Source organism: Blastomyces gilchristii (genome assembly GCF_000003855.2).
Source record: "Blastomyces gilchristii SLH14081 genomic scaffold supercont1.4, whole genome shotgun sequence".
In the NCBI taxonomy this organism is placed as follows: Eukaryota; Fungi; Ascomycota; class Eurotiomycetes; order Onygenales; family Ajellomycetaceae; genus Blastomyces; species Blastomyces gilchristii.
Window position 1 is genome coordinate 2,522,659 of NW_003101679.1, and position 20,315 is coordinate 2,542,973.

General features: G+C 37.0%; 2 protein-coding genes across 2 annotated transcripts; one reads left to right on the forward strand and one right to left on the reverse strand.

The window, feature by feature from the left end:
• Positions 1-6,422: 6,422 nt before the first annotated feature.
• On the reverse strand, positions 6,423-8,399 carry BDBG_02895 (uncharacterized protein; the record flags this gene model as incomplete). The annotated part of the gene is made up of 1 exon (XM_002626672.1): positions 6,423-8,399. One exon carries the CDS (start codon positions 8,397-8,399, stop codon positions 6,423-6,425), a length of 1,977 nt encoding a protein of 658 aa, XP_002626718.1.
• Positions 8,400-14,807: 6,408 nt separating this feature from the next.
• Positions 14,808-15,047, forward strand: BDBG_16684 (uncharacterized protein; the record flags this gene model as incomplete). Its single annotated transcript, XM_031724578.1, has 1 exon — positions 14,808-15,047. The coding sequence occupies one exon, from the start codon at positions 14,808-14,810 to the stop codon at positions 15,045-15,047; it is 240 nt and encodes a 79-aa protein (XP_031577374.1).
• Between the last annotated feature and the right edge of the window lie 5,268 nt (positions 15,048-20,315).

Genomic DNA, 20,315 nt, shown 5'->3' on the forward strand with positions numbered 1-20,315 from the left:
CAAAGATTGATAATCAGATTTAATTCAATAGAATGCTCATTCTGCAATGCAAATGAGAATTCTGAGTATATTGTAATGCACTGTGTATTATACAATAGTCTCAGAGTCAGATTGAAAGAGAAGTATGATCTAAATCAATTCAATATGAGATTCTTATTCTCAACTAAGACAGGAATTAAATACTTAATAGACTTTCTATCAAAAACTCAGACAGTTACAAGAAAATGACTGAATTCAGAAATATCTGAATATGAAGAGAAGGAAATTGATCAGATATAGTCTGTTAAAAAAGCTATATACTATCTTTTAATAATTTGTTTCATTACAGTCTCTCTTTATTTTACTTTACTTTTTTCTTTCTATTCTTTTCAATCTATCTATTTAATGTGTCTATCTTTAAGACTGTGTTCTCTTTTCTTTTATCATGTTAAATGGTTTTAAAATATCAGAAAATGTTAAAATACTGCAATTTATAAACAGGTTTTGTATTCTGGGCTGGAATTTTCTGATTTTGCATATCTGAAATTGATGAATGTATAATAGTTAACTTTATAGATATAGGAAAAACCCTGAGAACTTTTAGTTCTCAGGTAGATGTCATAGTCTCTGACTGCATATATCTATAATTGAAGAATAATAATAATAATAATAATAATCCTTCTGTATATTCTTTATCTTGATTTTCTTCACTTCTGAGTTCTGTATGACATACAGAATACTTTCAGATGAGATCTTACAAATCATTCTCTTTACTTATTAATGTATAAGCAGATTTAACTCTTCTACATCAGAGATGTGAAATGTTCTTCTCATATCAGTTAATAGAATTGTATGAACTGTTTTCTTCCTATCAGTTAATTATATATAGCATGTACATCATTGAATCTGCAGATTGAATCTTTAAAATTAATTAAGTCTAATAATAAGATTATATTTCATATTCTGCAGCTCTCATGCTCAAATATAGTAAGATTATTCTTCAAAGTGTAAGAAAACTTTTACTCTTACAGATGATACTAAATATTAGATATTAGACAATCTTATACATTGAGAATTCTTCTCTCAGTGAATCTCTTTCAGTCTTTAAATTATATAATTATCAATATATTGTGTAGAAGCTTCTGTATCTGCTAACACTTTTATAGTCATCTCTTAATTCTTACTCAAGTGCTCTTTATACATTAACATTTCAGGCTTCAAGACATTGAGATGAGTGTCTGCTTCATTCTCACTCACATCTCAGTCAGAAGCCTGCTTTCTCTTGATATTTACAGAATTCAGAGAGTCATCTAACACAGGCATCTCTTTCACTTTGATGACTTCTTATAGAATATTAGTCAGTGTCTCTAAGCTCACTAATTTTACTAGTTTTTTAACTCTCTTATTTCTCTTAACTGTGTATACTGTGTACAATCTTTTACATCATAATTTTAATATCTACAGTTGAAGCAAGCTCAATACTCATAATATCAAGATTTTCACTCAGAGAATCTCTTTTTTAGAGGATTCAGTGCTTTAGCAATAATATTCAGATCTAGATTCATCACATTCAGATATATAGCTTATGTCATAGAAGTCTGATTACTCATTCTCTGTTAAAATATACTTAATTACAGTATTTTCTGTTATAATTGACTTATTTGTTTCTGTATAATAAGAATATTATATACTTTCTTCACTATATCTGATTATAAGATTAAGCATTTTCATTTCACTCTTAACTTAAGTGTAAGATCATGAATGAAGATTTGTAAATAGAAAGATGTTGAAAGCTCTTCATTCAATACAAGATAGTGTAAGATGAAGTGTGTGAAGTATAATATAAGATTACTCACTTGTCTATACTCAGTGAAGTGTTTATAATACTTATCTTATATATTCTCTTTCTCAAAGTTGTATAAGATTCATTTGAAAAACTCATTTCATATTTATAAGAATGAATATCATTCTGAGTCTATGAGATTTATTTCTTTATCAGTTATTTATAATGACTTCACTTTTCTGTATAGAAATATAACAGATCTTAAGACTTGTTGAAATTCTGTTAACTGTCTGTCTGTAAGTTCATATTCAGTCTGATAATATGATTACATCTGACTTAGTCAGCTGATTGCAGCATTATTTTTTCAGTTATTATTAAAGCTTAATAGTTTCAGCAGATCTTCTGACTTGATGTATTTCATATTCAGATTCTCATTCTGTGCAGCAGTCTCTGATGATGTGTATACTTCTGAAGAGATTGTGAATGATCATGATGAAATCTTCAGATTTAGTGTGATTATCTGTCTGTATAAATGTTCAATCTCCTGTTGCAGGTCTATGACCTGGTTTTTCCTATTCTTATTAATAATGATAATTACATCAGTGAAGCTCTTCATAGTGAATGCTTAATTCATGATAAATATCAATTATTGCTTAGCTTTCATCTCAGTCTGTTACCATGTATACAAGACCTCAATCTTGTTTAGAATTCTTGTATATATATGAAGTTTCACTTTCAGTTCAGTGATCTCAGCTGCTTTTCTTACTGCTTTTAGTAAATTCTCTGAAAGATTCTGTATATCTTTCAGTTCAGATAGCAGAGAAGAGTGTTTATATTAACTAGTCAAGATATTCATTTCAGTGATTTCTTGTTGATTATATAATGTCTATTATTACATCATTATATTGTTATATTGTTATATAATTATATTGTTATATGATATCTGATTTCTGTTTTCTATTATCATTGTATAACTTCAGTGATAATCATCCTTCTTTTATTCTTCTAAGTAGAGAGTGATCTTCTTTGAATCTAGTTCACTGCTTGTATTCTCTTTCTCAGATCTCATTTATTTATATATGTGATATTTGTCTGAGTGTGAAGTTTTCTCTCAACAAGAAGAGCAGTATTAATTGAACACTCTTCTACTCATCACTTCTTTATATGCTATCTTTTGAGATGTTTTAGAACCACACTGATATAATAACTATAAATCACTTTATAGATGAAATTATCACACTCTGAAGAAGTCTGTGCTTCTCACCAGTTTTTAGACATGCTATCAGATGTGATTCAAAGGTTGCTTGAGTCAGTGTATGATTACAGGCGTACACCGGCTTCTTATATACATTATCTAAATTAATTAGTGGCCGCTAGAGCCTCTTTACATTTGTAAGCATGTTCAGAAGCAGCGGCGTTATTATCCGGCGGTCGTACATTCTTTCAAATCACATGCAGAAGTCTTCATAAGTCTGATCTTCATCTACACTTATAAGAATCTATAGAAGTTCAAAAGTTAGTGTCTTCTTAAGTGTGCTAATCTTCATTCAATTCTCTCAAGATTGATTACCTGCTTCTAGAATCTTGATATCAAAGTCAGAAATAAATGTAGTAAGAGAAGTATTTCTCTGTTAAGCACTCTTTAATCAATCTAATGCTTTCTACTGTGTAGCAGTATCTCTGAACAGAATATCAAGATATCTGATAATGTTATCAGACATATATAATGCTAATTTGCATGTCTTCATTCATGAATAAAACTTCTGTGTTATGTGATCTTTCAATCAATCATTGATATATCAATCTTGATTAGTTAATGAACTGATAACATCTTCATCTACACTTAGTTTCATAAGCATTTCCAATCTTTATAATGAATAGAGAGTGAGATCAGAAGTATTGAAATATATAAAAGTGTCTAGATATTTCTTCAGTACTTGTATCATATTTGTATCTGATTCAGTCAGTGTTGAAATTGCTTATACAGAAGTTTCTAGTTGAGATAATCATTGAATTTCCTCATATTAGTATTATTAAGTTACACGCATATCAGCTATCTATTGCTGAGATAATTTCAATATTACTCAGAGTTACTGTGATACTGTATCTATACTCACATTCAAGAGTTCTCCTGTATTATTAGTAGACATATTATTTATCAAATGTGTAATATCTATGCTATCAGAAGAAGTGTAATTGTATGAATATTCTATATATCTAAAATATTAGAACTCTCAGGTCTTTCACTGACATTCTCTTATAAGATCTTATTTTCTTCATAAGATCTTTATTGCAGAGTCAGAGTGACTGATAAGTAAGCTTCTATCTAGAGACTCAGTGTTTGCTTATTTGATTGTTTATTTCTCTATTTGTTATATATTATTATATGTTCAGATATCTTCTCAATGAGTAATCATTTCTAATATGAAGATAATCAACATTTTTCAAGTGTAAGAGATCTATACTGAATAGATCAGTATGATCTTTATAGGTCTTATAATACAAAAGTGAAAAATATTAGAAAAGAAAAACAAAAGAGAAAGTGCAAGAAGCAGTGATTGAAGCAGATATTTATATATGTATAAGATAGAACTTTGAGATGAAAGAATAGAAACTCTGTGAGTTCTTTGACTGAGAATTGATAACTGAGAATCGGAGCTTTCAGCAGGAATCTATGAAGTGTAATAAAATAGTCTATCAATTGGGCGTAGCCCGCTACATCAGTACTCAATAAGTGTGAAATAAATGTATAAAATTATCAGTTTCTGATGTTTTAAAAAAGTACTAATTTAACATTTTGAAAAAGTTTTAAATCTGCTATTTCTCTATTATCTTTTAACACTGTGTATTAACTAGTTTTAATTTAATGAAAATGCTTCAGATAATACAGTTGTATATATTAACTAAACTATTCAATTTCACAGTATTTTTGACATTTTTCTTAAATTAAAACATTGTTTTATAAGAATGATTATCTGAATTATCAAAATTATACTTTAACTTTTTACTAAGATTGAAATCTCATGTGAGTGTATACACTGTAAAAGTGATAAAAGTATTATTATTAATATTTTGAAGTTAATTAACAGTGTCTTTATATTAACAGAGTTTTTTTAATTATAATTTAATCTTTAAACTTTTCTATTTTCTTATTAAGGCTTTATATCTCTTTCTATTATATTTTAAATATTATTGTAAAATGTTGCATTTGCTGATTAAATATAACTTTATCTGAAAGAAAAACATCTTAGTATTTAGCTTTTTTATCATAATATAAACTAGCTTTGTCAAACTGTTAAATAAATTAAGTAAATTGAAAGATTAACCTGACTATATCAGAAGCTGTATTCAAATCAGCTTTGTATTAAAAGAGTGTTTTAAAAAAATATAATTTAGTAATAAAGCCTTTAAATACTTCAGAAAAATATTCACTACTAAAGCTTGAGTATGAAGAATTATTATTAATAGTAACTAACTTAGTGAATAGAATATAAAATTATAAACAGATATAAAAGCAAGATTATAATAAATTTATTATATTGAATATTATACAGAGTACTTGTTTTCTTTTATTAAATTCTTATTACTATAAGCTTTAATCAGATGTTTTCTTTTTTACTTTTTTACAATATAATATATTTTCTGCAAGCTTGTTCTAAGTAAGAGATAGTATTATTAATTATTAAACTCTCAAATATATCAGTATAAATAAAATAAGATGATTTTAACATCTGATAGACTTATTTAAATGAAAGAGTAGTTAAAATAATGATTATATTCATAAGAAATCCTGAATTGACTGTGTTTGTGCACAAAGCAGGCCTTATAACCTGTGGAAGGTGTAAAGCTTGCTTGATTGAAAAGGTTACTAGCTTGTGAGAAGTTATATGGTGGAAGGATTAATAAGCCAGAACATGTGACCTGACATAATATTCATATGTATTTTCACTCTATACATGGCGTCAAATAGTTCTTCCATCTATCTATCCATTCATTCATTCATCAACCAATCAATCGATCAATGCTCTTCTCCCACATTTATACTCCTAACTAAAATGACTATCAGTGATGGATAGGATAGATGGGACATAGGGAGATAGTGACTTTAAACGCAGCGTGGCGCATCATATAAAGGTTAGGGGTTGGGGTGTTAGGGGTAATGGGTAATGGGTAAGGGATAACGGAAAACAACGGGGTATATATCGAAAGGGCGAAAAATGAAAACATGACGGTATGTATAGACATGCAGGTGATGTATATATATCTAGGAAATTGAAAGACAAATGACATTAATATAGATTTGAGGCAAGGTAGATAGGGTAGGGTAGGGTAAATGAGACGGTTTAGCGGATGGAAAACAAAACCGAGCATACATCAGGCGTGGCCGAGAAAAAAACAGGTAATTCGGACATTAATTTGGCGACGTCAAGAAAATACTCAAAGGAACTTTAGCTCAAGGGGATGATGAAGCGGGCAGATGATACATTAGTGCGAGTCTTATTTTACTCTTGAAAGCACCTCTGCCTAGTTTAGTACATATATTATCATAACACCCAACCGAAATTAACATATATTGCCATCTCAGATATAAATTGAGATGTAAAAAAATTAAGAGATAACATAAATATATCCTTGGAAGAAAATCCATTCGTTGTTTTGATTAAATCGCCTCAGTAAATCGACTAGTACGACTACCATCGGAACTAGCTATACTCCTTCCTATCGCATCTTGGACAGAAACCCGTCGATGGACAGGTAATCGTGGTAGCGACTGATGTGGCGGGGGGTGCAGAGCAATTGAGCCAGGGGCACTCAGTGTCGTCGTTGTGGTGACATCCGCTGAACTGGTTAGCGGGGTTCGCGCGGGTGACGGACGGAAAACGACATGTGCGGAAGAGTCACTCTCTTGAGAGGGTGGTCGGCCGAGTGGCGGGGTGTGGAGTGCTTGTGCAATCGGTGACGCACTTCGCGATATCCGGATGCGAGAGAGGGTTGGTCGGGGTTGAAAGCTTGAGGAAGACGGAGGGATAAAATGGGAGCTCGTTGTCCGCGAACCGGTCTCTTTAGCCACAGCACCAGCAGCAGAGGTCGTCTCGTAATAGAGTTTCTCTCCATTAACGCCGAAAGGGTCGTCATATCCATCACCACCAGATTCTAGCACTGATGTGATTTTCCTCCCTGAGACTTTCTGAAACCCTCGTTCGCTGCTAGGTGGTGGTTCGAAACTCCTGGTGGATTGGTGGGAATTTCTCCATTTGCTGAAGAGAGCTGCGGCGCCTAAAGTACTTCCTCCGCTAACAGAGCGCTCCGACATCAGTCCTTCCACACCTGTATGTAATATTGCAGCTGTTCCTTGGTCCTCTGCCGTGAGCCCGCCGGAAGGATCAGTTTTTCGTTTCCGGTTTCGCAGAAGTAGGAGGGCCACTGCTATGAGTAGAACGATGCCGGCAACCCCACCAACCACACCACCAACAACTTTACTTGTCGGGACGTTGGAAGAGCTGGATGCATCAGCAGGACTACCGCCTGCAAAAGTAGGCATACCACCTGGGCTGGTGGTGGCAGTTGGGTCTCCGCCCCCGCCTCCACCGCCTCCTTCACGGCCGCCGCGAAAACCACCGGCATAAGTAGTAGTCTTTAGAGCAGATTTTGAGCTTGCCGCAGAACTCGATGAGGTTGACGCCGTGCTGCTAGTAATTGATAATGATGGGTATGTCGATGATGTCGAAACCAATAAAGCGGATGACGATGGTAAGATTGGTAGGAATGTATCAGAAAAACTGGACGTTGTGCTTGGCAACAGCGGTTGCGATGACTCCGATGGTAAAAGCCCGATGTGGGCTCCAGGTGGTATCGATACCGACGAGGTAGTGCTAGTTGAAATAGGCAATACAATGAAGGTGGGTCGCGTGACATTCTCAGTAATGGATGTTGATGATACTGATGAGGGAGAAGGCGCCGGGAAATCCGCCACTGGGCTAGAGGTAAAGGTAGAGGTAGAACCCGAGAGCGACATATCGGTAGTTGATGTGGGCAAGTCGGAAGATGGGGTGCTAGAATCGGGAATAGATGAGGTAGGATCCGTTGGGGAATTAACAGGAGGATCACTGGGGGTAGGCTGCGGGGTTGCTCCGTTTCCAGGAACACTAGAATTAGGCTCAGAAGTTGCAGGCGGGGGAGTAGGGCCGATTGGGGCATTGTTAGGTGGAGCGGTGGGCACAACGCTTGGGGAATTGGTCTCTGCGAGAATGGTGACTTGTCCTAGATCGGAGTTCGATATAGTCGCGGGTAACGTAGGGACTGTGAACTTCCCAACCGTAGATCCATTCTCGAGAACAACGTGAAGTATAGTTGAAACAACAACATCTGCATTTCCAGAGCCTCCTTGGGCTTGACGTGCTCGTAAATCGTTTAGATTCGAACGCCCCAGAAAACGTCCTCTTTCGTCAACTTTCACAACCGCGGCAGTGATTTCATCAATGTTCTCATATGGCTCCAACGTAGCTTCCCTATCGCCCCTGGGTCCGTCTTTGTGTCCGACAGCTGCCCCAACAAGTGCATTTCCTGCACCCAAAGCCGACCTGACTTTCAGATGTGCACCATTGTGCCTCCAGCGTCTCCTCCCATGATGACCCATATCTGTGAGCTTGAAGCTCCTAGCTCTCCCCTACGCTAACCTGCCGAAAAAAAAATCCTTTTTTCTTTATCCCTTTCCAAATTCGTCCGGTTCTCGGTTTCTCCGTTTTTTCGTTTAGTAAAAGAATCAACGAGTGAAATAACCGTCGTTCAAGATATGCGCATTAATTGTCGCTAAGCAAAGTAATGGGCCGCAGGAAGGAAGCCAGTCCAAAATGGTATCCCACAAGTGGGCAATAAAAAGTAATAGTGAAGAAAAGTGATCAATCCTAAAAAAACAGCTAGGACCGCCTAGGGTCGCGTCCAAGAAACGAAGGTGGATCTATGTACCGACTCCCTGTGACGAGATGGCTAAGTCGTGTAAAGTGAACGATGGGAAATGAGCTGATCTCAGTCTTCCTGGACAAGATTGCGCATTGAATGCGGTATAAGGGAGCGTGAGATAATATATCCGATTGAAGCAATGCGTGATGTATCGGCCTGGCTAAAGGGATACAAGAAAAGGGAAACGAGAGCGAATGGATTGCTTCAAGCAAGACGTAATTGAATTCGCGTGCCTGTATTTACTATTTCGCGTTGGGGCGAGCAAATCGTCTAAGCGGACTAGAAAAAACAGGAAGGAGTGGATGGCGGTCGGCTGGAGGAACGAAATGAGAGGGCCGCGACAGGATAGTATCGTCAAAGTTATTGAATGAAAGAATGGACGTCAGTCATCAGACTGACGAAGTTGCATGTGGATTGGAAAAATGAGCGCAAGGCCCTTTGGAGAAACGAATGACTGTAAGGCCCACGCATCGCGGTCAGCGAACATAAACAAACCCCAAATGGCGTGACGAAAACGCGACTTTAGGAGGGTACTACCGATGATAGGTGTTGCATCCACCTGATTAACAGATAAGCTGGGTTTGAAAAGAACGAGACAAATATCAGAGTGCGAACAACGTTGTCGTTGACAAAAGTCCGCTGATCACACCACAAATGCAGACAGAAGCGTTTGCTGTCAGTTCGAAATCTGGGGCGGAAAGGAAAAGTCTTTTGTGTGTTTTGCGGCAAACGACAGGCTTATATTTAATATTTAATATTCTAATTGGGTTATCCCAGGCAAACCACGCTTCGGCTTCTTATTCCTCAATGCAAATCATCCTGCCACAGGGGCAAGGCGAAGAAGAGAAACTCCAGAGACGGGGAGAAGTGACGAGAGCACTGAAGAGAGAATTCTAAAAATCGAAAGGAGAGACAATTGTCTGCTGTAGACACACAGAGGAAGCGTGTTGCGGTCGTTATCGTGCCCTCGTCCTCGTCGTCGTTCCACAGTGTTATTGGTGAAGGTTGGGCTGAAGAAGAACTGTTCGAGGAAGAATTGAATTGAAAAGCAGGAGTTAGCCTCAATTAGACTGGCTTAGCGCGGATTTAGCCCGGAAGTCAGAAAAGGGTTAAGTGGGCCCAAATAACGGTGTGCCAAGACCACTAAACGGATGTCCACGCTGTCGATTGGCTGAGGGTTCCAAAGGCTCCATAACATCGCGGGTTAGTCACCGATGATTGGTTGATTGCCCCTCCCGCCAATGCTCAAGGCCAGGATAGTTTGATTAGATAATCCGGGTCGGGCGAAACAAACAAAGCAGAAGCCTGCGCCACTCTGATCTAGCCCGCGGTGCTGAAATTACGGAGCTCGTAGATGTGAAGGAATGGCCAAGACACTTGTACGGCACTTCCGACACAGCGCTCTTCTGGCTGGAGGACATTGTCGCTTGCTGGTATTCGACGCACAGCAAGATTCCACGGAGTGTTTATTCGACATGTTTCAATCATGCTATACGTTGTGGAAACGTTTTGGGGCTTGCCCGCAAGCCTCCACACATAACTCGTCCCCAGCCTTTTTTCAGCGTCAGAAACTGCTGATCCACCCATTGGGCGACTGTGAAGAATGTTTCACTCACTCCCGGCTTTCGGGGACTTGGTTTTCTCGTGCCGAAAGAAAGCATAACCAGGAAAAACGCCCGAGGCCTCGTCCCCACAGTTCCAAATACTTTGCAATCCGTCCTGCGCCCGAAAATACTTCTGTATCGCAGCGTAGCCTGGAAAGCAACAACAGCTGTGATTTATATTTGATTTTATCTTATTCTTTTCGATAGACCATTTCTTGCGTCATAAAGTTCAATTAAATTTCACTGATCAGCTGAGTGTCGGTTTTTAGTATCAGACACCAACAACTACTGAACACAGGGGCAGAAAAGCGCCACAAGGGAAAAATATGCCAAATTAAACACACACTTTCGGACATCAAAGATGGAAAAAAAAGCTCCGGCACCCGCGCTATTTTAGTGTCTTTGTTTACGGTGAACCCTATTAAACTACAAATCTACTTCTATCATCATTTGCCTCTCGTACATGTACGTGGACTGACTCCTAAACAACAAAACACCAGACCGTTGTCTCAAGCGAACCGCATATAAAAACTTGCTTCTGAAAATATCCTGTCTGTCAAGGAAAAAAAATGCCGTTTTCACGGTATTTCATTGTGGAAATGTCAAGCTATGCGGGGTAAAATCCACGAAAGTTTAAGTAGGCTATCATACACTTCCAACGGATAACGTCATGATAGCCGTGCACAGATATAAAACACCACCAATGGGTGACAACTGCCAACCCGCATAACGGGCCGGTCCTCCTCCTGTCTAACCCTTTCCTCACAAACCTCACCCTCTGGGATCCCATCCTCCCAACCCTCCACGCCCACATCGGCGTCTCTCTCGGCGCCGCCACGCGCCTCTACCTGGCCACCGCACACCCAGGCCTCATCCAGCGTCTAGTCGTCTGCAGCGTGCCACTCTGCGCACCCATAAACGCCGGCATGGAGGACTAGTATGCGCCCCTTGTTGAGATTGCGCGGATCAATGCTGATGCGATTTGGATTCTGACGGAGAGGACGATGGAGAGGTGGTTTGGCGCGGAGTGGCGGAGCTGGAATTTGTATGGACATGGACGTGGACGTAGGGCTGAGTGCGCTGATTGCGGACGACGACGCGGGAAGAGTTTATAGCGTGTTGCAATGCGTTGAGAGATCGGTCGTTTGATTTGAGGCCCTTGTTGGCGCGCGTTGCGGGGGCTGCGGGGGCTGTGGAGAGGGTGATGTTTGTGGCTGGGGGAGCGGATGGGGAGTTACCGGATGTTATGTGGATGAGGTTGTGAGGGGATTTGAGAAGGAGAGGGAAAATGGGGAATAGGGGAGACCGTGGCGAGGGTGAGATCGGAGAGAAGGTCGTTGAGTGGGCGGTTATTGGGGGCGCGGGACATTTACCGATGATCGATCACAGGAACAGGTTTTGGAAGCGGGTGCTGATGTTTTTGGAGAGGTGAGATGCAGATGGGACATAATTTTCTCTTCCTGTTTTCTTTTCAGTTATGAAAGCTGTTTTCCGAATAATGACCAACCTTTGATGTCTGTACAGTAGTCTTGAAAAGGATGTTTATAGAGCTTGGGGATAGTTAGCTTTCTTATATACAAATTTTACATACAGCACATCACATTTTTCATGTAGATATATCACTATGATTTTGGTGAGATATGTTACTTAACATAATTAACATCCTTCATGCTCCACCAAATGCAGGCTTTTGTGTTTACCTATGTAGTTATTTTTCACCTCAATGTTCTATTCGCGCCTAATGTTCAGAGAACTTGATCAATCCTCCTTCATATTACCATAGTAATTTAGCTTGGTCACCAACAGAAGCTAATCATCTTCATAGATCTTGCAACATCATATTGACCAGGAGGAAGCGACCCACAGCAACCTCCACTCTACTTCAATACCCCACCCCCGCCCCGCTCCCTCCCCCAGAGATCTCAAAATCCACACCCGCCTCATCTTTACACCAAAAGTCATGAAAAATAATCAACTTTGAAAAATTCATAGATCAATTTGTTTATATGAAATACTAATGTTTTATACATTGATTAAACCAAGATTTATCTGTCAGGTCACATGTCCTGGCTTATTAATCCTTCCACCAAATAACTTCAAATAACTTCCCACTAGCTAGCAACCTTTTCATTCAAGCAAGCTTTACACCGTTCACAGGTTAGGTTATGAGGCCTGTTTTGCACATGAACACTGCCAATTCAGAATTCCTTGTCAATATAATCATTATTTTAACTACTGCTTCATTTGATACATCTATCAGGTGTTAAAATCATCTTATTTTATTATTATTAGAGGGATTCTGCAAGCACCTTTCACAGTAATGGCCTTCCTTATATGGTTTAACATCATGTAAATTAGTGTTCAGTGGTGTTTTTAATTAATATCACTATCACACAGGTGGATCCATACATGCAATGTTTCCGCATGAATTCATACATAGTATATACATGTAATTAGTGCTGTACAGCCTTTCTTATTCAGTTAGTTATAATAATTAGCGCTTCATCATCACGTTAGCCTTATATCTGTAGGCTACTGGGGTAAAAGAGCTCAATCATCATCAGCGCACTGCTGGTAGAAGGGCTGATCAATTACAGGACTCTCAACACTCTCTCTCAGATTAGCTATCACAGAGTACAGTACTTCTCTCAGTGACTTCTTTCAGTGACTTCTCATAGAGACTTCTCTCAGTGAACTCAGTTCTAGAGCTTAAGAGACTTCTAGAGCACACTTCTAGAATGTTTCTTGACACTGTGTAAGAATAAGTGCTCGCAGGTGATTATTCAGGTGTTTGCAGCTTGATGTGATATGTGCTGTTAACTACTAGAAGTATTCACAGTAGAAAGATAAAATGTAGAGATTAAATATATAATAGTATTCAAGCTAAGTTATAAATAGTATTCATAAACTTCAGTCTATATAGTTATGTATAGTCAAGAGTCACTAACTCTATTAATTATATAAGAGATAGAAATAGAGATAAAGAATCTGTAAGAAGCAGAATTTCTTATATATCTCTCTCTCTCTAAGACTTCATCTGTGAAGTCTTTCACTAAGTAACTTCATAGAATCAGCTCAGCACTGCAGTGATACTTACTAAAAATTCTTTATATTTATAAAAAAATCTCAGTGAGGAAAAATTTCTTACTATTATAAAGAGAAAAGAGTCTATCACTCAGTTTCTTATTCTATAAGATTCTTTATAATCTACAGATTCTTCTCTAACTATTACACAGATTCATCTCACATCTTTTATATAGAAGAGTTTCAGTTAACTCTTAATTATTTTTATAAGATTCTTATATAATTACTACATAGATTCATCTCATAGATAAATTACTCTCTATAAGATTACTCTTATCAAAGAGAAGTATTTATAAGTTAATCTTTTACTCATTCTTATAAATTATCATTCTTTAATACTATAGAATTGTGAGGAATTTTTCATTCTTTTATCAACTCTGTAGAATTATAGTATTAAGATATTTATAATCTATAATCACTCTTTATAGTTATATAGAAAGATTCAGATCTATAATTTATAATTACTCTTTATTTATTAGAGTAATCTAACTGTTTTATAAAATTACTTACAGTATAAATAAATCTCTCTAAAGTAGTATAAATATTTCAGATCTGTTTATAAAATCTTATCTTCTTTTTTCTTTTTTTATAACAGCTTTTATTTTTATAAACTATGAGTATTCTCATTTATTTATAAAGTATTTTTACTTAGATAACAGAGAGAGAGTATTTCTGATAATATCTGTATATTAGTTCAAGAACTTCTTAAGAATAAAAAATTTTTTAATTTTAATATCTTTATAAATAATGTCTGACTACTGCTGAGCTTTTTATAGATATTTCTATAACTCTTCTAATCACTTTTTACTGACTAATAAAGCTGTAAGAAATCCCGCTCCTCGCGGATCCTTTACCCCTATTCCTATCTCTCGTGTAATCAATAGGGCTAGCGGCCCTTGGCTACACACAACTATATAGACTGGAGTTTGTGAATACTATTTATAACTCAGCTTGAATACTATTATACACTTGATTTCTACATTTATCTTTCTATCATGAACACTTCTAGTAGTTAACAGTACATATCACATCAAGCTGCAAACACCTGAATAATTACTGTGAGCACTTATTCTTACATTTCAAGCTCAGTCAGTCAGCAATCACTCATTATGACTGAAAGAACTAGAAACTCATATGCTTCAATCTCTGTGAACCCTACTGCAGGCACTCAGAAGCAGTCATCTGAACCATGAATAACCTCTGTGAAAGAAGTCTCAGAGAACTTATCAATCACTCACAGAACATCATTCTCTGCATCTGTGACAGAGAAACCCTCTGAACTCATGAATAAATCAATCTCAGTGAAGAACATTCTTGAGCATCTTCTGTGAGATCAAGCTATTTTTCTACAAGAAATGCTTACTGCCTGTAAACACTCTTAAATCAAGTCTCTAGACATGATCTTCAGAGACACCTGCAAACTGAAAAGAAACTTCCTCAAGCTGCAATCACTTAAGGCCATCTATCAAATCACAATCTATAAAAGCTTTTACAAGTTTGTATTTGAAATTGACTCACAAGCCCAGCTGTGTGATATGAAAGATGAAGAAGCTGTCATCTACATGATGACAGGCCTCTATTACACTGAAGTCAAGAACTGGCTGAATTATCTAGAGAATGATCATGAGAGATTCTGATGATCTGTTCTCAAGATCTATCTAGAGAATAAGTTGAGAAACTCTGTGAGCTGAACAGAGAACATCTGGGCTGTGATCATCAATATTAGAAAAAGAGATGAGAAATCTGATGAAGACTACTCACAGTGCTTCATGAAATTGTAATATGAATTGAGACCTGTGAAAACAGGGCTCTGAAACAAGACCTGAATGATAATATTCACAAAGAGACTGAATAAAGACATGTAGAACAAGCTCATTGAGCAAGACTCTAAGCTCTTGACCCTGAAGAAACTGATGACTCTCATTCATCACTTATGAATCACTGTGAGAGCCACAGACCTGTGAAGAGCAGATCATTGACTGGCTCTGTGAGAGTCAGAACAACAGAGGACAGATTTATCAGAAAAAGATGATAAGATATAGAGAGATTTGCATCTGACTGCTGAGTAGAGAGAAAGAGCTTCACAAGCTCCTGTGAACAGAGTGCATAACAGAGAGATTAAGAAAAAGAGACTCTGCTTCATCTATTCTAAATCAGAACATCTCCGCACAAACTGTTCAGACAAATTAAAATAGAAATTTGAGAAGTCACAGACAGAGTCAGCAACAGCCTTCTTAAGAGTCTTAAAGCTGATATCTGAATCTGTTACTCTCTCAATGAAAATGCTTGCTTGCAGAGAGAGACTGCATCACAGTACTGCTGCCCTGCAAGCATGGAAAGCATTGATGAACTCAGGATCCCAGGTCACTGTGATGTCTCTAAAGCTCACAGAGTAAATGAGCTGAAAGATGAAGACTGAGAACCTGCTCTTGCAACAAGCAGAGTGTGAGAACTTAGATCTGAGAACTGAAAGACTTGCAAGAGTCATCTTTGAATTACAAGATCTCTCTGAAACCTGAAGAAGATTTACAGAAACTGTGATTATCACAGACATTACAGATAACATGTATTTGAGACTTGCATGACTTCAAAGACACAATCTGCACATAGCTGTCTGTGAGTCAGGTTTATACTTCTGATCAGTGTTGACAGACTCACTCACAGAGATAGAAGCAGTTGATGCTGCAGAGTTGATTAGAGAAGACAAGCTCATCTATATGATGACTTTGTAAGTGTCTGAGAATCTCACAGTTATGAAAACTGAGCTTCAGATATCAGAGAAATACTGAGATCTCACAGAGATATTCAGCTCAGTTAAGACAGCTGAGCTTTCTTCTCACTGTGAGAAGAATCTGATAATAGATTTGATAGAAGAACAGAAACTCTTCTGAGAATCAATCTATAAGCTCTCTCATTATGAGACAGAGGTCTTGCAGACCTATGTGAAGAAGAATCTGAAGAATGACTTTATCTGATCTTCACAGGCCTCTGCAGGAGTCTCTGTGATGTTTGTGAAGAAGAAGAATGAAGATCTCAGATTGTGTGTAGACTATTACAACCTGAACTTCAAGATAACAAAGAGCTGTTACTCTCTGTCTCTGATTGAGAATGTAATCAATCATCTCATAAGAGCTGTCATATTCACATAACTGAATATAATCAATGCATATGCACAGCTGTGAATACAGTCTGAGAATGAATGAAAGACTGTCTTTAGAACTGCACTGAGATTGTTTAAATATCTAGTGATGTCTTTTAATCTGACTAATATCTCTGTGATATTTCAGTCTTTCATTAATAAAACACTTCATGCATATCTGAATGTCTTCATGATAATATATCTGAATAATGTGATAATGTACTTCATGAAGAAGGAAGAACACACTGAGCATGTGTGAAGTGTGTTGAAGGCCTTAGATGAGGCAGAACTGTATATTAAGCTCATGAAGTGCAACTTCAGTGTCTGCTGAATTAATTTCCTAGAATATGTAATCACTGCAGATGATATTCAGATGAAATCTTCATAAATTGAGACTATTCTATCATGACTGAAGTTAACTAGTATTCATGAGATTCAGATCTTTCTGAGCTTTGTGAATTTCTATAGATGATTTATCTTTGTATTCATGAGAATCTTCTTGACTCTTACAGACATGCTGAAGAGTGAAAATAAGAAGAAGTCATTCTATGAATAGAGAATGAAAAGATTGTTAAGAAGAAAGAACTGTGAGAACTTTCTTATCTCAGAAGCTCACAGAGTCTTTACAAGGTTGAAACAGACATTCATAGATGTAGTGATGCTGTTTCACTTTGATCTCTTACTCTTAATCAGATTGAAGACAGATGTCTTCTTCTTTGTGATTTCAGAAATAGTCTTACAACTACAGTCAAATGAGAACTGGGTTTCAGTGGCCTTTTTCTCACAGAAGATGCAACTCATGAAGATCAACTATAACATTCATAATCAGAAGCTTCTTATAATAGTGAAATTCTTTCATCACTGATATCACTACTTCAAGAACCTTATGACAGTGATTACTGTTAGAACTGATCATGACAGCTTGTAACAGTTTACTTCAATCAAGAAACTCTCACAGCAGCAGGTTCACTGAGCTCAGAGACTGAGTGAGTTCTGATTCAAGATAGAATATATCAAGAGAACTAAGAACTCAGCAAATGAACCCTCTTACAGGCCAGACTATGTTAAGAAGGCCAGGGTGACAGACACAGAGAGACTAGAGAAGATAGAAAAGCTTTGTAAGATGCTCAGACTGAGTGTTGTAAAGAGATTAACTGAAGAGTCTCTCAATTCCTTATAAGAGAAGAAGGAAAAGAGAGGAAAGAAGTCTGTGCAACTACTCTCTACAACACTGAGAGTCAACACTCTGAGAATCTCTGTGAGAATTCTTGAAGAGAGTATCTATAACCTGAAGAATTTATGAGCTTTGAGAAGCACTGTGAAAGACCTGATGTAAGAAGAAACAGAGTATAAGTCTTTGCAAGATCTTCTATTCAGATTGTCTGAACTGCAACTGAAGAATGAATATGCTCAGTATATTCAGAAACTGCTCATGACAGAGATCAACTCTGCAGAAATAAAGAATTGAAGAGACTTAAATAATCTCTTGTGAAGAGAGGGCTGAATTTATATGCCTGTGAATGAGTTTCTATACATAGAACTCATCAAAAGGCATCATGACTCTTCTCTAGTGAGTCATTTTATAGACACTAGAACTCATGAGCTGCTGTAAGAAAATACTTCTGACTGAAGATATAAGAACTTGTGAAGAAGATAGTGAATTCTTGTACTATTTATCAGGGTTTGCAGATAGTGCAGTTCAGATTATATAAAGAACTTACTTCTCTACTCATCTCACAGAAACCTTGAAAACAGCTAGAAATGAATGCTCTTGTGAGCCTCTCTGAAAGTAAGAATATATATGATACCTGCTTTAACAGTGTGCTGATGATAGTGAATTACTTCATTAAGATAACACACTTTATACTCACTTACAAGAACTTGAAGTTAAAGAATTTGACTCACATCTTTGTCTGTGATGTGATTCAGTTGCATGAATTGTCTGTAAACATTATCTCAGACAGAGAATCAATCTTCACAGAAGAGTTCTGATCTGATCTGATAACTATACTGAAGATCTCATAAGATCTAAGCACAGCTTTTCATCAACAGACAGATGATCAGATAGAATATCTGATAAGTATATTGAAATAGTATCTGCAGTGCTTTGTTAATTACAATCAGAATGACTGAGTGTATTGATTATCACTTACAGAGTTCATATACAACAACTCAAAGCATGTCAGCACAGATAAAACTCTCTTTGAGATGCTCACTGAGACTCATCTGTGAATGATCTTAATGAATCTGTGAGAGTACACTATAGAGTGTAGTGATGCCTGTGAACAGGCTGAGAGAATTCAGGAGATTCAGAAGAAAGCTCACAAATTCTTGAGAAAGGCTCAAGAGTATCAGAAGAGATACTATGACTTCAAGCATATTATAAAGAGTTTCAAGAAAGATGATAGAGTCTGACTGAGTCTAGAAAACATTATTATACAGAGATCTAGTAAGAAGCTGAATCTCTTGTAAATAGAGTCTTATAAGATTGTGAAGAAAGTTAGCTCACAGTTCTACAGATTGAAACTGTCATCTGAGTTACAGATGTACAATATTTTTCATGTCTCTTTACTTCATAAATATAAGGAATTCTCAGAAGAGAATTCTGTGACTTATCACTCTATTCATAAAGCACTAGAGAGTGAAAGAGAATATCAGATCAAAGAGATTATTAACTTAGAGAAGTGAGATTATGAGCTCTGATTCAAGATTCAGTGATAAGAGTATTCTGATAAGATGAATAAGTTCACTTGAGAATTATTCAAGTAGATAAGACATCTGCAGAAGCTGAGACATGACTTCTATGTCATGAATTCTGATAAGCTAGAATGACATGATCTTTGTTAAGAACCTGATTGTGATAAAGACATTAACACTGTCATTTGTGAATTCTAGTCTATAAGATGATGAGTTTCTACTGAGATGAACAGTCTGCAGCATATGTAAGAAAAGAAGAAAATATATTCTCATTAAAGCTAAAAAATAAGAAAACAAACAGGACTGTGAATGCAATTTAGAGATCAATAAAGAAAAAATAAAGAAAATTCATATTCACATCATCAATATTCACAACACTCAATTCCCTCACAACTATTAATTTCTCTCTTCAAAGAAGCAGAGAGCATCATGCCTGTAATACAGACAATTGTTACATTTAATGTAAAGGTCATCAGAAATGCACAGACTTCAGAGAAGCTGAACATCAGAGTACACACAGTTGTAGCAGAGTCTTGAAGACTGATCATCTGTACATGTAACCAGATATTTCTCACAAAGCTGTGTTCACTCTCTCAGTTGTGCTGAAGTATTCAGCCTGAAAACAATGAAGATGCAGAGAGAGAGCTCATCTGCTCAGGCTAACTCTTATCACAAATTCATGATATTCACATTGTCTTGACTACCTGGATTTTACAGGTACTCAGGAACTCATCTCTCATTGACAATGAGATTGTGGAAATGCACTGCAGTGTGAGAATCATTGATAGAGAATCTAGACATATTTGCATATGCCTGGTCAGAGATTGTGCAGATAGAAGAAGAGTGATTGTAGGCTCACAGAGCCGCAGGAGACACTGACAACACTGAGAGCTTTGCAAGAACTATCAGCTAGAATCTGTAAGGAATTACTTATGAGAAGACTTACAGCAAAGAGAGAGACTGCACTGCTTGAAGTCAGGAACTGATCTGAGAAAGGAATGAGATGAGCTGCTGGCCTGAAGATCAGATGTGATGACAGGGCTGAGAGGAATGAAGACATGGTCATGGG